Here is a 14,302-nt window from a genome sequence, read left to right as displayed (position 1 = left end):
GAGTTCTACCAGCCAAGTGGGAGTAATGGCCTCTTTTACATTAAAATATAGTTTTATTTTATAAAATTAAACCTCATTGGAAACAAATCCCAAACATGAATTAAAATCAGCTTATTAAATGGTCTTGAAGTGCCTGAAGAGATGTTTTACTAATATCATTTAAAAACCTAGTCTTTTATATCCAAATATCTTTTAAGTAGCACATCAAAATAATTGAATGAATATGAATGCTGGAAGTCGGCTTTTGCTCCCAAGCTAGAGGCAGGTGGTTCTAAAAGCTCTCAAAAGGTCCTGTTTTCTTACTATAAACTCGGAAATAAGGAAGAAATGTATATGTACTTTAAGCAAGGTTAATTGTGTGTGTGTGTGTGTGTGTGTGTGTGTGTGTGTGTGTGTGTGTGTGTGTGTGTGTGTGTGTTTTGTGCCAGTACTGGTGTTTAAACTCAAATTCTTGGACTTTCCCTTAACTTTTTTTCCCACTTAAAGCTGAGTGAAAAAGTTACTTGAGCCATAGTTTCCTTTCCGGCTATTTTTGCTGGTTAAATGGAGCTAGGTAAGTCTCATGGACTTTTCTGCTCAGGCTAGCTTTGAAGGGTAATCCTGGGTTCTCAGCCTCCTGAGTAGTTAGGGATATAGCTGTGAGCTACCTATACCTTGACAGAGATGGTTTCCAATATCTGAACAGGCATGCTTAATATGATAGCATCAATAATTGTAAGTGTAGTTAACCAAAGATATAGGCACAGCAATTTAATAGGAAAGATTACAAATAGCCAAGGGCAAAAGAATCTGATGCCAGAAACTATAGGTTAAGGAATGCTCTTGACCTTGACCTCAGCTTTGAGCCCCCTGGTACGTAAAGCAATAAGCAGAACTGGAATGGCACAGCCCTCAACACTTACTAACAAGAATACAGTCCATTGGGAGAAAAGCTTCTATTTTGTATCCCTTTCTTTCTTTATAGTGGTGTACTTTGGGAGGCATTTATCACACCAGTTTCTAGATAAGGGACTTGAAACAACATAATGGATAGTGTCTTTGCTTGCAGTTTTACAAACAATGTAAACGTGATTCATAAGGCTCCAGCTTATATCAGTCCTGAATGAAAGCCAAGAGCATAAACAAAAGCGATTTTCTAGTGTTGTGTCAGTGCTTCTGTGGAAAGCCAAAATGATATCATCCAAACTCGGAGCTTCCTAGGAATTTGTTTTGGCACAGAGTAGAACTTCAATGTGTTAATGCCAGTACTGGGGCTTGAACTCAGGGCCTTGTGCTCTTGCATGGTGTTTTCACTCAAGGCTAGCACTCTACCTGGAGCCACACTTCCAGGTTCAGTTTTATTGCTGGTCAACTGGAGACAAGAATTCCATAGACTCTCCTTCTTAGGCTGCCTCCAAACTGTGATTCTCAGGTCTCAGCCTCCTGAGTGGTTAGGATTACAGATGGGAGCTACTAGCACCTGGCAAATTTTGTTTACCTTCTTAATGGTTAGCTTTTACTTAAGTTTTTTTTTTTTTTTGCCAATCCTGGGCCTTGAACTCAGGGCCTGGACCGTATCCTTGGGCTTTCTCAAGACTAGAGCTCTACCACTTGAGCCATAGCACCATTTCTGGCTTTTTTCTAAGTATGTGGTACCTAGAAATCAATCCTGGGTCTTCGTGCATGCTAGGAAAGCACTCTACCACTAGGCTAAACTCCCTGCCCCTTTTCCTTAAGTTTTAATATGAAATTATAATCCCGTTTGTTCCATGGAACCTCCGTTGCTTTCCTGAGATCATGTTAGATAGCCAACTGTGTGCTTAAATGTCCAGTGCATCCCAGTCCTCCATGAACCTCCTTCCCCAAAAACTGTTTATATGTCTACATTGAAGACAGTGGACTGTGAATAATGGGCATGACCTACCTTTAGTTATGCTGCTATTGCCAGCTCCCACACCAACTCTGACACACAGAGGGCCCTCATGACCATTCATCAGTCAAGTCCAAACTGGAGTCGTTCCTGCTAGAAGACACAGGTATGTGCAGGGATATCCTCTGGGTTTGGTATCAGATTGCCAAGTTCAAACATGGACATTCTTGGTCAATCTTGGTCAAGACAAAAAACTCACTGAACTTCTTTTCTTGGTCTATAAATAGAAGCTGTACTGATCACTAGAACACACCATAGGTCCTGATGCACAGCCATCACAATGAGATTGCTGGATCATCTGCTCCATCAGATCAGGGTTGGTAGGCAGGGGGGTAGAGTTGTGGTCTCTACAGGAACCAGCATATAGCCACTTGCTTATTGGCCACTCAAATTGGTCCTGTGCCAGGTTCTCAGACACAGGAAGGTGGGAGACCAGGTTGGTAGTTGTGTGCACACCAAGTCTCTTATTTTCTTCTGTTGATGTGGAATCCCTGTGTTTCCTTCTCTGCACTCACTGTTCCTCCACACGGTGGTGGGTTTGTGGAAGACCATTGGTCAAAACTCTCATCTGTGAGGCTTTTGAAGCCTTTAGGTAGGCTCTCACTGCCTCTTACAAGGCAATGGAGGGATCTTGAACCAACCAGTCTCATGTTCGGTGTGATTTGAGATGGCTAACAACATGCCCACATCTGAGTTAATAGGCTAATGTCTGGTTCGTCTTTCATAGTAGGGATGACTCTGCATAGATGGGTGGTGTCTGTAGGGATTCAGTGAAGACATTTGTCCAGGAGGTTCAGCTGAGACCCACACAGAGTCTACACACACACATGCACTTGCACTTCTCTCCAGTCCATCCAGACCTTCTTCTCCATGAAGGTCTCAGCATGTGAGAGGCCCCTGACCTGGGCTATTATGAGCACTGGAACACAAAGAAACAAACAAACAAAAATAATCACCTGTGAAAACATAGCCAAGGAAAGCCTGAGAGTTCCAAAGTGATCTGATCCCAACCATGGTCTCTAGGACTTACTCAGCTGTGTCGAGGACCAATGTGCTGCAACCTACCACTGGGTAAAGGAGACCCCTGCTGGGTCTCCCTCCCTGATCTCCTGTAGGTTCAGCCCTTGCCAGGGACTAACTGGTGGTCCAATGGGTCTGCATCTACAAAGGCAAGTGAAGATGGGCCTTTCCTTTCCTCCTCACTACATTTCCAGCTCTGAAAGACAGGTGTGTGACAAGAAAAGGGATTAGACTAGGCATTGATGGCTCACACTTGTAATCCTAACTACACGGCAGGCTGAGCTCTGAGGATCCAAGTTCAGAGTCAACCCAGGCAGAAAAGTCTGTGAGAATTTTATCTCCCATTAACCAGCCAAAAGCCAGAAGTAGAGGTGGGAATCAAGTGGCTGAGCACTAGCTTTGAATGGAAAAGCTAAAGAAGAGTACAAGGCCTTGAGTTCAAGCCCCAGGACCAGCACAACAACAGCAGCAGCAACAACAAAAGAGTTTAGGAAAGAAAGTGAAACATCTCTTGTTACACCTGTGTAGACTGTGAAGTAGTTTGTTTGGGACAGATACACCATTTTGTGGCTGGAGTCAACAGCAGATTGTAGATGAAAGAGAACAGTCTAGCATCGAGCACTAGGCCACTACTGGTCTTGTGGCTGGGTCACTTCATTGGTCTGTTTATATTTGTGTTCTTCCAGTGTCTGGCTCAGATATGTTGTGGCTACATGAGACTCAGAGTACTTTGTCAACTTATGGTTATTTCTGAGGATGAAAGATACCTTGCTCTTTCTTGTCTTCACAGGACTTTTCTGATCTTCTTTTAGATCTGCCTATACTTCCTCCTCCTTCCAGCTTAGCACCTCTCTGATTCTCTCTCTCTCTCTCTCTCTCTCTCTCTCTCTCTCTCTCTCTCTCTCTCTCTCTCTCTCTCTCTCTCTCTCTCTCTCTTCTCCCATCTGGACAGCCCCTCTCCACCCATGTCACATATACCACCCATCCTCATGTCCTCTTCTTCATGAGATGTAGTCTGTCACAGGAAAGAGACAGCCGTTTCAACTTTCTTACTGTCCCCAAACTCACCCTTATAGTGAATGGATGGCCAGGAAGCTCTCCACCTGTGTTTATGTTGAAGAAGCTCAGATCCCCTGTCCTGTAGACCTTTAAATCATTCATCCTTCTACAGGGAAATGTTGATCAAAGTGAGCCAGTGTGTTTGAACTATGTCTTTGAACAGACTATTATAAATCCTCTGCACTCATGTACATCCACTGACAGAATGTCAGACCTAAAGATATCGGTGCATCCTCTTCTCAACTTTCCTCGGGTCTTTGTTGTATGTGCATTTAAGTAGGCTGCCCAATGAAGCTGTTGGATGAGAATCTAACATCCTTCCTTGAGGTAGTGATAAACAAGCCTGAGCCCAAACTGTTGTGGATTTGTCAAGAGTTCTTTAGTTTGCTGGGTGCTGGTGGCTCATGCTACCAGCCTTAGCTGAGTAGCCTTAGCTACTCAGGAGGCTAAGATCTGAAGATCAAGGTTAAAAGCTAGCCTAGGCAGAAAAGTCTCTGAGACTCTTACGTCCAGTCAACTAGTAAAAAGCCTGAAGTAGAGGTGTGGTTCAAATGGTAGAGTGCCAACCTTGAGAATCAAAAAGCTGTAGACAGTGTCTAGACCCTGAGTTCAAGTCCCAGTACTAGCACAAAAAATGAATTCTCTATAAAATAATGCCTGTTCTGCTGTTGTAAAAAACTGATCTCCTCCATATATTCTCCATGGCTGGAGATGAGAGCAGAGGAAGCAGCCACCCTCTACGTCTCAAAGTCTAGGTTAACAGTGTTGTCTTTCCAATGTTTGTTTACATTCTATTTTAGACACTTTGGAGTTGGGGCACGGTGCGGAGAGACAATATTCTTTTCATTTTTGCGTGTACTACCACGTTAGTGTCTCCCAACATCCTAGAAAAGGGAATGCTCCTACTTGTCCTGCCCACTTCCAGATGTCTTGTATAGATTGCCTGGTCCTATCTTTCAATCCCTATATCTGAAATGCTCCACCATCTAAGTTTTCAAGGGTGCAGGCATGATGCAAACAATGCAAAGATTTCACATGCAAATCACCCAGAATTCTGGAAAGCTAGAAATTCCAGGCTTCTGGTCTCAAGCATTTCTCATAAGGGACCCTGGGCCCAAAGTGATCAACTTACTTCATTGCCAGCCTCAGGAACTTGTTCCAAGTAACTTGAGCCAAAGGGACATTCATGGACTTCTGGAGCTATTTTGATGATTAGGCAGTTGTGATTGATTTCTCATGTTCATCTCATCTCCCTCATAGAGTATTAGAAAACATAGTAAAGGGGGCTGGGAGTTTGGCCTAGTGGTAGAGTGCTTGCCTAGCATGCATGAAGACCCGGGTTCGATTCCTCCATACCACATACATAGAAAAAAGCCAGAAATGGTGCTGAGGCTCAAGTGGTAGAGCTCTAGCTTTGAGAAAGTCCAAGGATAGTGCTCAAGCCCAGGACTGGCAAAAAAAGAAAACAATAGTAAAGGGGAATATTTCTATAATCCCTAAAGTCATTAGGGCAGAATTGGATGAAAGCCCATAGCTATATTTCAAAAAGTAGAAAGTAGAAAGTAGATGAGAATAGGGTAACTAGTTAAGACTTAATAGTACAATGAGTCCCTATAAATCTCAGCACTGAGACCCCAGAAACTGGGGTGAGGCAGCTGGTAAAATCGTGGGGGATCCAGGTGCCAGTGGCTCACACCTATAATCCTCCTTCACAGAGGCTGAGATCTCAGGATCAAAGTCCAAAGCCAGCCAGGATAGTTAGGCTAAGAGGCTTATCTCCAATTAACCTACAAAAAATGCTGGAAGCAGAACTATGGCTCAAGTGGCAGAGCACCAGCCTTGAGTAAGAAACCCAAGGGAAAAGTTGAGCATGGTGGTTCACTTCTGTAATTCTAGCTACTCAGGAGGCTGAGATCTGAGGATCATGGTTCAAAACCAGCCCAGGCACTAAAGTCCATGAGATTCTTATCTCCAATTAACCACTACAAAACTGCAAGTGGCACTGTGGCTTAAGGGGTAGGGTGGTAACCTTGCGCTGAAGAGCTGAGGGACAACATCCAGGCCTAGAGTTCAAGCCCCACAACCAACAAAACAAACAAACAAACAAACAAAACACACACACAAATAGTAGGAGAAAATAAGCATGAGATTTTATGTTGGATAGTGTGGATCTCCCCCACTCCTTCTTTAATCTGTTCTCAGAATATTGGAAGCCAGAGTATACTTGTTATGGTTTGGATGAAGGCTTCCCAAACCTACATGAATTAAAGGCTTGGTCCAAGGCCTATGGCAGAATTTTGAGGTGGTGGAACCAAACGATATGAAGCCTAAAGGGAGATTTCAGGCCTTTGGGACTGTACCATAGATGGAGCCCATTTCTCTTTCTATCTTCTATTTTCTAGCTAGGAGGTAAGCAGTTTTCTTGATCAGGTGCTCAGACCATAATGTACTGCCTTATCACAGTTCCAACTCAATGAAGCCAACAGATCATAGACTCAACTCTCTTAAACACATGCACACACACATACACATTCCTTCCATCTACCTGCAAAGTTATATTCTTGACTTTTAACTTCCCATCTCCTGACTTATGGTAAACACCATTCTGTCCCTCCTTCATATTTATATAAAGTCATATATATATATATAAAAAGTTATATAAAGTGTTAAAGTTATAAACATTTATATAAAGTTTCCATATAGTTGAGGACGCATAAAATTTGTTCTTCTGTTACATTGCATCTTTTATCCAGATTCATTGGTATTATCACAAATAACAAGATCTCTCTCTCTCTCTCTCTCTCTCTCTCTCTCTCTCTCTCTCTCTCTCTCTCTCTCTCTCCCTCTCTCTTTCCCTCTGCATGCCTGCCATCTCCATCTCTCTCTCCATCTCTGTCTCTGTTTAAGGCTGATTAGAATCTGCTGGTGTGTATGTACCTCATCTTGATCTAATCATCTATGCATGGACACTTCCATTGATTCCATGTATCAGCTATTGTGAATTGTGTTGCAATTGACAAGGGAGTGCAGTTTTAATTTAGAAATTGGGGCACTTGGGTGGAGCTGGGCAAGGTGGGGGAGAATGATGGAAGGGATGACATTGACCAAGATTCATTGGACTTATAAATTGATACATTGAATTAAACTCCCTATATACAACTACTTAAAGATAATTCTTTTAAATGTAAGAAAGCTATAACTAGATTGGGAATATTGTGAAAGGGCAATAAAAAGAGAAACTTTGTAGGAGAGGTTTAAACCTTTGTTACCCTATTAGCAAGATAATAATTAAGGCTAATTTCTGAAATGTGTCAACCAAATATAGCAATATAAACATGATTAAATATGATTCAGAAATGCAGAAGCAAGACAAAAAGACATAGCTAAAGGAGTTTTAAGGGGAGCAAGAGAACCAGGGACTGTCAATTTAAAAGGTGTCTATTTCTATAATTCAGGATTTTGGAAAACATACTAAAATGCTAAAAGGAGCCTGGAGCTGATATCCTATACCTGTAACTCTAACTACTCAGAAGGCTGAGATCTGAGGATTGTGGTTTGAAGCCAGCCTGAGCAACAAAGTCTGTGAGACGCTTATCTCCAGTTAACTAGCTAAGAAAGGTGGAAGGAACCATGCGGCTCAAATGGTAGAGTACCCATCTTGAGCAATAAACTCAACCAAATCACAAGACCTTGATTGCAAGCCCCAGTATTTGCACATACACAAAAAGTACATATCTAATCACATACCTACTGTGAACAAAGAGTTTCTACCATAGTTGAAATGTATGCGTAGAGCACAGCCAGACAAAACAGCATTGGACATTGCCAAAGATTTAATCAATCCACTCAGGGACAAAATAAAGATCTACTTGAGAACTATAGAGCAACATTGATAAAGCATAGTGAATGGATTCAAGGCACTACAGCAATTAGATTTTCTCTACCATACTTTATCTATGAGTTAATGTGTCTCCAAGGCTAATTGGGCTTATGATCAATTATTGCTTCATCTAATAGCATTTGAACCAGATCCACATTCACATGTGAACATGTGACTCATGCTTCATCCTCACAAACCAATGTCCTTCCTCACCTTCAGGCTCAAGTCTGCTATCTACTGAAAAGCCTCTGCTGTCTCCTTGGAAGCCCAGAGTTCACAAATTTCCCTGTAAGCAATGTCATCCTCTGGGTCGGGGCTGGTGGAGGTGCTTTGTGTTGGTAGGGGCAAGCCCTTGTTTAGGGTGGAGACATCAAGGAAAACACATTCACAATTTTTCCTGCTATTCTTATTTGTCCTGGAAGCTGAATGCAGATTGGTACAGCATTACTGTCAGGCCCACAGGGATTTAGACAAACAGGAAGCCTGGAATACAACTGTAAGCACCTTTCTACTTCAATAGGGGTTGTCTAAATGATGGGCAAACCTTTTGCCCTACCCCTGCTTCCTCCCCAACAAATTTGCTAGATTCTCCCTTTCCAAGTCACCTAGACCTTAGATCCCAAATGTGGCCTTCTAGTCAGTTGTGTAGCATAGCTGGAGACCCAAATTGAGTGCTAAAGTCACCTATATAAGAAGCAGCACAACGTTTGCTACCCTGTCCTCATTAAGCCTAAAAAGCACCATCAAAATGCATTGTAGTCATCAACTGATTTGTGTAATGGTAACTCTCTTTTTTTGGACAGAGGGGTGGGGTTATGGGGCTTGAACTTGGCCTGAGTACTGTTCGTGAGCTCTTCAGCTCTGCCTGGGCACTGTCCCTGAGCTCTTCAGCTCAAGGCTACTGTCCTACCCTTGAGGTGAGCCCCATTTCCAGTTTTCTTTCCAGTTTTTCAATTAAGTGGAGATAAGAGTCTCAGCTCCTTTTGTGCCTGGGCTCTCTTTGAACCTTTATCCTCAGATCTCAGCCTCCTGAGTAGCTAGGATTAAAGGTATGAGCCACCACACCCGGCTGTTTTGTACAAGGACTTAAAGATAATCAAACATAATTAAAATAATAATGAGAAGCACATTCCCAGCTTCCCAATACCTGAGAAAAGGAACTTGCTCTCTGACCATTCCTAAACTGAAGAACTTTTTTCCAGTACCCTCAAGGAGAAAAGGCTGCTGTCTCTAGAATTGAAAAGAAGAAATTTTTCTTTCTACTCTCAAAAAAAGAGTCAGGCTCATAAAAAAGAATGCGAATTACACCCAGCAGCTCTTATCAACTTGGTAAAGAATTGTATCTTTCAATTTTATTGTCTTAAAAAGAATTCAAACATTTTCATCTTTTAGAAACAATTTGGATTGAGGGAATTAGGTCTTTGTGCAAAACTGCTTACAAAATGGCGCTGAGCATGATTTGAAGGGATCATGGCATTGACCTTGAAGACTGATGGTTTCAGGGAGCAGTTGGAGGCTGTGGAATTGATTTCCCCCCACCATGGATGTCTCCGCTATGGATGGAGGGTAAGCCTCTGGGAAGTGATGGAACCCAGTAGCAGCAAGAGGGGATTGTGTTGTCCCAAGTGGTTAGCAGCATCCCGTGTATAAGGCTAGTTAAACCATGTCCTGTGGAAGTGGCCTTGGAATGCAAGCAGTGAACATAAAAATACCATGGAAGAAATAAATATTGTTCATCAGTTTAGGCTTGTATCTGAAAATGGTTTGAAGCTGGAGCTGAATAGTAAATCTATGGGAAATGGGCTCTGAGCCACCCTCTGTCACCCAAGGTGCTTGTCCCTTGCCTTGGAGAGATATGGAACTGAGTCATCTGATGGTTTACAGCCCACATGGCAGAGGCTGTCCAAAGCAGGTTGGAACACAAATAAGTAATTTGTTCTCCTGGAGATTTCAGTGCTCAAAAGGGATTGTGTGTCAGCGTCTGTTTGCCAAGGGCCTGAGTATTTCACTTGTTTGTCCGTGAGACAAGATGGGATAGAAAAAGTTAGGCTCCTCCTGAGTATTCCCTCAGGTTAGCACAGGAATGCTCATATTTGGTTTCTGTGCCTTCCAGGTGGCAGGGAAATTATAGATCATTGATTAAAATCTGAATATCCATCAGCCGATACTCACCGAACTGCTTGAATTCACCTCTCCAAGTTGATCTTATTAAACAGATCGTGCCTATGAGCAGACTCCATTTCATTTTTTTCCTGCTGATATTAATGTTTCCTCATAAATTGTCCACATGCAGCATATTCCCACATTTTATTACAGTAAATTGCATGTCCTGCACGGCCCGGGATTCCGTCTCTATTTCATCTGGAGGAACCACAAATAATCTGTAATGAATCTTTCTTCCCTGGAGCCTGCCAGCGGCTACTTCAGCCCTTGGTCCAGTTTGGACTGGCTGTTTATTTCAGACTTAAACAATGGGGAGAGACGATGGAGACTGGGCAGTTCCAATGATTCAGTTGTACATGTACTTAGTTAAATTAGCCAGTTATGCTGTGTGTGTGTGTCTGTACGTGCTAATACTGAGACTTGAACACAGGGCCTGGCTGTTCTTTCTTACCATTTTTTTTTGGGTAAGATTGGTGCTCTACCACTCTTTTGTGGTTAATTAAAGATAAAAGTCTCATGGACTTTTCTGTTCCAGCTGGCTTTGAACTATGATCGTCAGATATCAGCCTCCTTAAGTAAGATTAGAGGCATGAGCCACCAGCACCTAACCCAATTATGTTTCCTTTCTTTCTTTTCCCAGAGAAAAGAAGGAAATCCATATTCTGAGATTGTATTTCTTTCTACTCCATCCCACACTAATTCTAGTCAGGGAGTCAGTTTCTTGTGCCCCAGGGGTGGAATCCTGGGATTGGAGGAGGTTCCAGCAAAAAGATAGATAAAGTGGGAAAATATAAGTCACATTTGCATAGGAAGGGCTCAGGGGAGCTCAACTGGATCCTACTTAGGTCTGACATTTTTCAATATTGGAGGAATAAACATAATCAGAAATAGGAGCTGTTGGGAGAATTCTGGGAGAATTCTGAAAGAGGTTCTGGATGCAAAGTAACTAGGCCAGAATTTTGGGCCCCTTTTTCAAGAATAAAGAAGACCTCAGGAGAAACAGAGTGGTTCCAGATAGTTTATAACAATTGGACTTTTCAGGTTGCCTGGACATTCTGGGTGGGATTTCTGGAACTCATGAATCATGATGGCTGCTTTGCTGATGTCTTATAAATGGACTTCTCAAGCCACTGGTCATCGTGTGGCCAGCTATTCCCTTCCTTATAAGTGTGTGTGTGTGTGTGTGTGTGTGTGTGTGTGTGTGTGTGTGTGTGTGTGTGTGTATGTGTATGAGAATAGGGTTTTGTGCTCTCTACTGCTTTGGAGATATGGCATTGCGCAGGGAGAATTGCCCTGAAATAGCATGTTGTTGCAAAGGCGGCAGTGAGTCTTTGACATTTGCTCAATATCTATCTTTGGGAAAGTGCCAATCCCTGGGCTCTGTGGAGGGAATGTTCTCGAGAATTAGAGTTGAGTCTTTAAAATGATGCTAATTGCCGACAAGCTTTTATTATCTCAGGCTCCCAGTGTTGGGAGGGGGAGGTGCCTAGATAAGTGGCCAACAATTAACGCACACATAAATAATCGGTGGCATTTGCGCTTGGTAAAATAAATCCTCCACAGAGAGCTGGAAGGCTTCCATGTGGAAGTTTTTCTTTTTCCTCCCCAACTGCATTTACTCATTCTGGAGGCCAAGGTAAAGTAAAACAGGATCACACTTAAGAACACAAGTGGAACAATGCCCACAGGCAGAGAAGAACAAGTTAACCTGGAGAAGGAAGCCACTGTGGCTTACAGTGTTTTGTGTTTTTAGATACAAGGGGGAAAAAAGGTTATTTTGTTCCCCTTTGTGAGAGGACCAGAGGCTCATGTACTTCTTCTCAGGTAGTTGTTTGAGTGTTTAGGAGAACAGCATGACCTTGGAATGGAGAGATTGGTTTTGGAGAGAGTTGTGCCTTGACTACAGGGACTTTCTGTGAGGTCTGTTTAGATGGAGGTTTCAGCGGTATGGATGAGGTGGACACAGAACTGTCCTCTTGGTTAGGTTGTTGTTGCCTATATGAGACATGTGTGTTGCTTAGTAGAGGTGTTGTTTTAGAAGGTTCTTGAGGTTCACACTAGGTTACATATCCTGAAGAAGGAAACGTGCTCCCCTCTATACTTTCCAAGGGATGGGAGCAAAAGATGCCCTCTGCTTTCTTTAGCTGAGATCTACCTTATGACAGACAGTGATGTGTTCATATAGATATATAATGTCTAAGCAAATCAGTCTTTGCATCTAGCTCTGCCTCTGTCTGCTGGCTGCCTGTGTCTACCTCCCATCCTGGGCTGTGGTTTGGGGGTCCCCAGCGCCAGCTGCCACCTCTTCCAAAGGGCTCAATGAGCATCTGCTTGCTAATATGGATGTCTCTTCGCTTCAGCAGTTTTCAAGCTCTGTGTTTCCAGGGTTGACAGGCCATAGGAGCCAGGCACAAGGGCTCTGGGGGCTTGGCAGGGCTTTGCAGGACTCATAACAAATTAGCTATGCCAAGGCTTTGGACCAGTATCCTCTGGGCCACTGGGATGTAGGCTTTACCCCTATGGAGCTGTGTGTGGTTCCTTAAGTCCTCAGTTGTTCAGGCCTCCACCTTGACATCGCTTTATTTTGAGGATTGTCCCAAAGCCTTAATGGCAAGCTTCATGAAGAAACCTATGAGCCAGCCTCCCCACTGAAGTCAGTTGGTGAGCAGGAGCCCATCCTGAGCAGGAAGTCAGCATCTCTGTGCCTACCTGTGGGATATAGGCACTTATATCAAGTGTTTGACTGGTTGATGCACTCTTTATTCCAATGCCTACTCCCCTATGTGGGGGTAGAGGCTCACTACAGCCAAGGTGAGGGGAGACACCTATTGTGTTGCCGTGAGGGGCCCCTGGGTGCAGGCGACCGGAACTGGACTTTGCAAAGCTGCATTTGTCTTCCTGTTACTGTTTGGTTCCTCATTATCAGGGATATGGCCCTCCTGATCGGCCCTGGTGTCTGGGATCATTAGAAGCATGGTGGGACATACTAGACCCGGTCTGTTGAATGGATTGAGGAAGATGTGAGAGGCTATGCTCATTCAAAGGATGTCACTGCCCCAGCTATCGGTAGCTTACTCCTGCAATTGTTGCTACTCAGGAGGTTGAGATTTGAAGATCACTGTTTAAAGCCAGCCCAATCAGTAGAGTCCATGAGACCCTTTTCTCTACCAAAAAAGCTGGGAGTGGAACTGTGGCTCAAATGGTAGAGCACGAGCCTTGAGCAAAACAGTTCAGAGACAACACCTAGGAACGGAGTTCAAGCCCTAAAACTGGCACACACACACGCGCGCACACACACACACACACACACACACACACACACACACACACATGCAGAGGAGAACACTGTATGAAGTCAGGCAGGCAGGGAGAGAAAGGAAAAGGGAGGACTTCAGTGTTGATTGGTCTTTTGTTGGGCTTCTTCCTGAATTGATAACATCACATTTCATGTCATTTAATTCTCACCAGTACCATAGGTAGGAGGTATTTTTCTCAGGTTGTGTTCCCAGTGGCCAACTTAGAGAGAAAAGTATATGTGACAATGATTTATTAAGGAATATCTATAGAGGAATTCAAATATGAATGATAGCAGGGTAGTGGGAATGTGGCACAGGAAAGTGAAGGAAACCAAGGGAAGTAATTTTGGCTCCTATCTTGTGGAGACAGTCCAGAAGTAGTTGAGATGGCATGGGAGAAGTCTCCATCAGGAAGAAAGCTCATTGAGGACTGCATTCCATAGGTAGCTCTAGTTCCTTGGTTAAGGGTGTGGCTTCTCAGGTAGGGGGAGTGGCCTCATAGGGTTCCAATAGCCTGCGTCACAAGTGTTTGCCATTGGGAATGAACATATAGACAGTCCAGATCACAGGACAAGGGCGTGAGGAGGACTTAGACATAGCACTGGAGTTCTGTTGGTACCTAACTGCTCAACAGTCACAGAAAATGCACCTAAAAAGCTAAAGTCCATCAGCCAGAGGTACAAGAGTTAAGACTTTACCATACTGGTTCTCACTTCAGGGATAAAAGGAAAATGCTGTGGACATAGCTAGGCAGATGATGGAAAGCTTGGTATTGAGAAGGGGAATCAGTGGTGCTGGGAATAGCTCTGCCCTTCAGGCTATGAGCAGCGAGGGCTCTTCCCACAAAGCTGGCAGTTTTCCTGCCATCACACAGAGAGGCAGGTGTGGTTTTGCTTGGCCTGCAGTAGCTGCCCCTTCTTACCACCTCTGCATGAGCTGTACCTTTAGGGAAAAGGCTCCAGCTAAGTGCTATTT

General features: G+C 43.6%; 1 protein-coding gene across 1 annotated transcript in view; it reads left to right on the top strand.

Moving 5' to 3' along the window:
- The first annotated feature begins 9,338 nt into the window (after window positions 1-9,338).
- The window catches only part of LOC150039673 (glutamate receptor ionotropic, delta-1-like), a 71,492-nt gene continuing 66,528 nt past the window's right edge, over window positions 9,339-14,302 (top strand). Inside the window, exon 1 of the mRNA XM_090327658.1 lies at window positions 9,339-9,434. Within this exon, the coding sequence (XP_090183784.1) occupies window positions 9,339-9,434 (96 nt within the window). The remainder of the gene's footprint in view (window positions 9,435-14,302) is intronic.

Source organism: Megascapheus bottae, unplaced genomic scaffold, assembly GCF_031878675.1.
Source record: "Megascapheus bottae isolate mThoBot1 unplaced genomic scaffold, mThoBot2.hap1 HAP1_SCAFFOLD_53, whole genome shotgun sequence".
Taxonomy (NCBI): Eukaryota; Metazoa; Chordata; class Mammalia; order Rodentia; family Geomyidae; genus Megascapheus; species Megascapheus bottae.
Note: the sequence above shows the minus strand (reverse complement) of the source record. Positions and strands in the feature narration are given on the sequence as shown.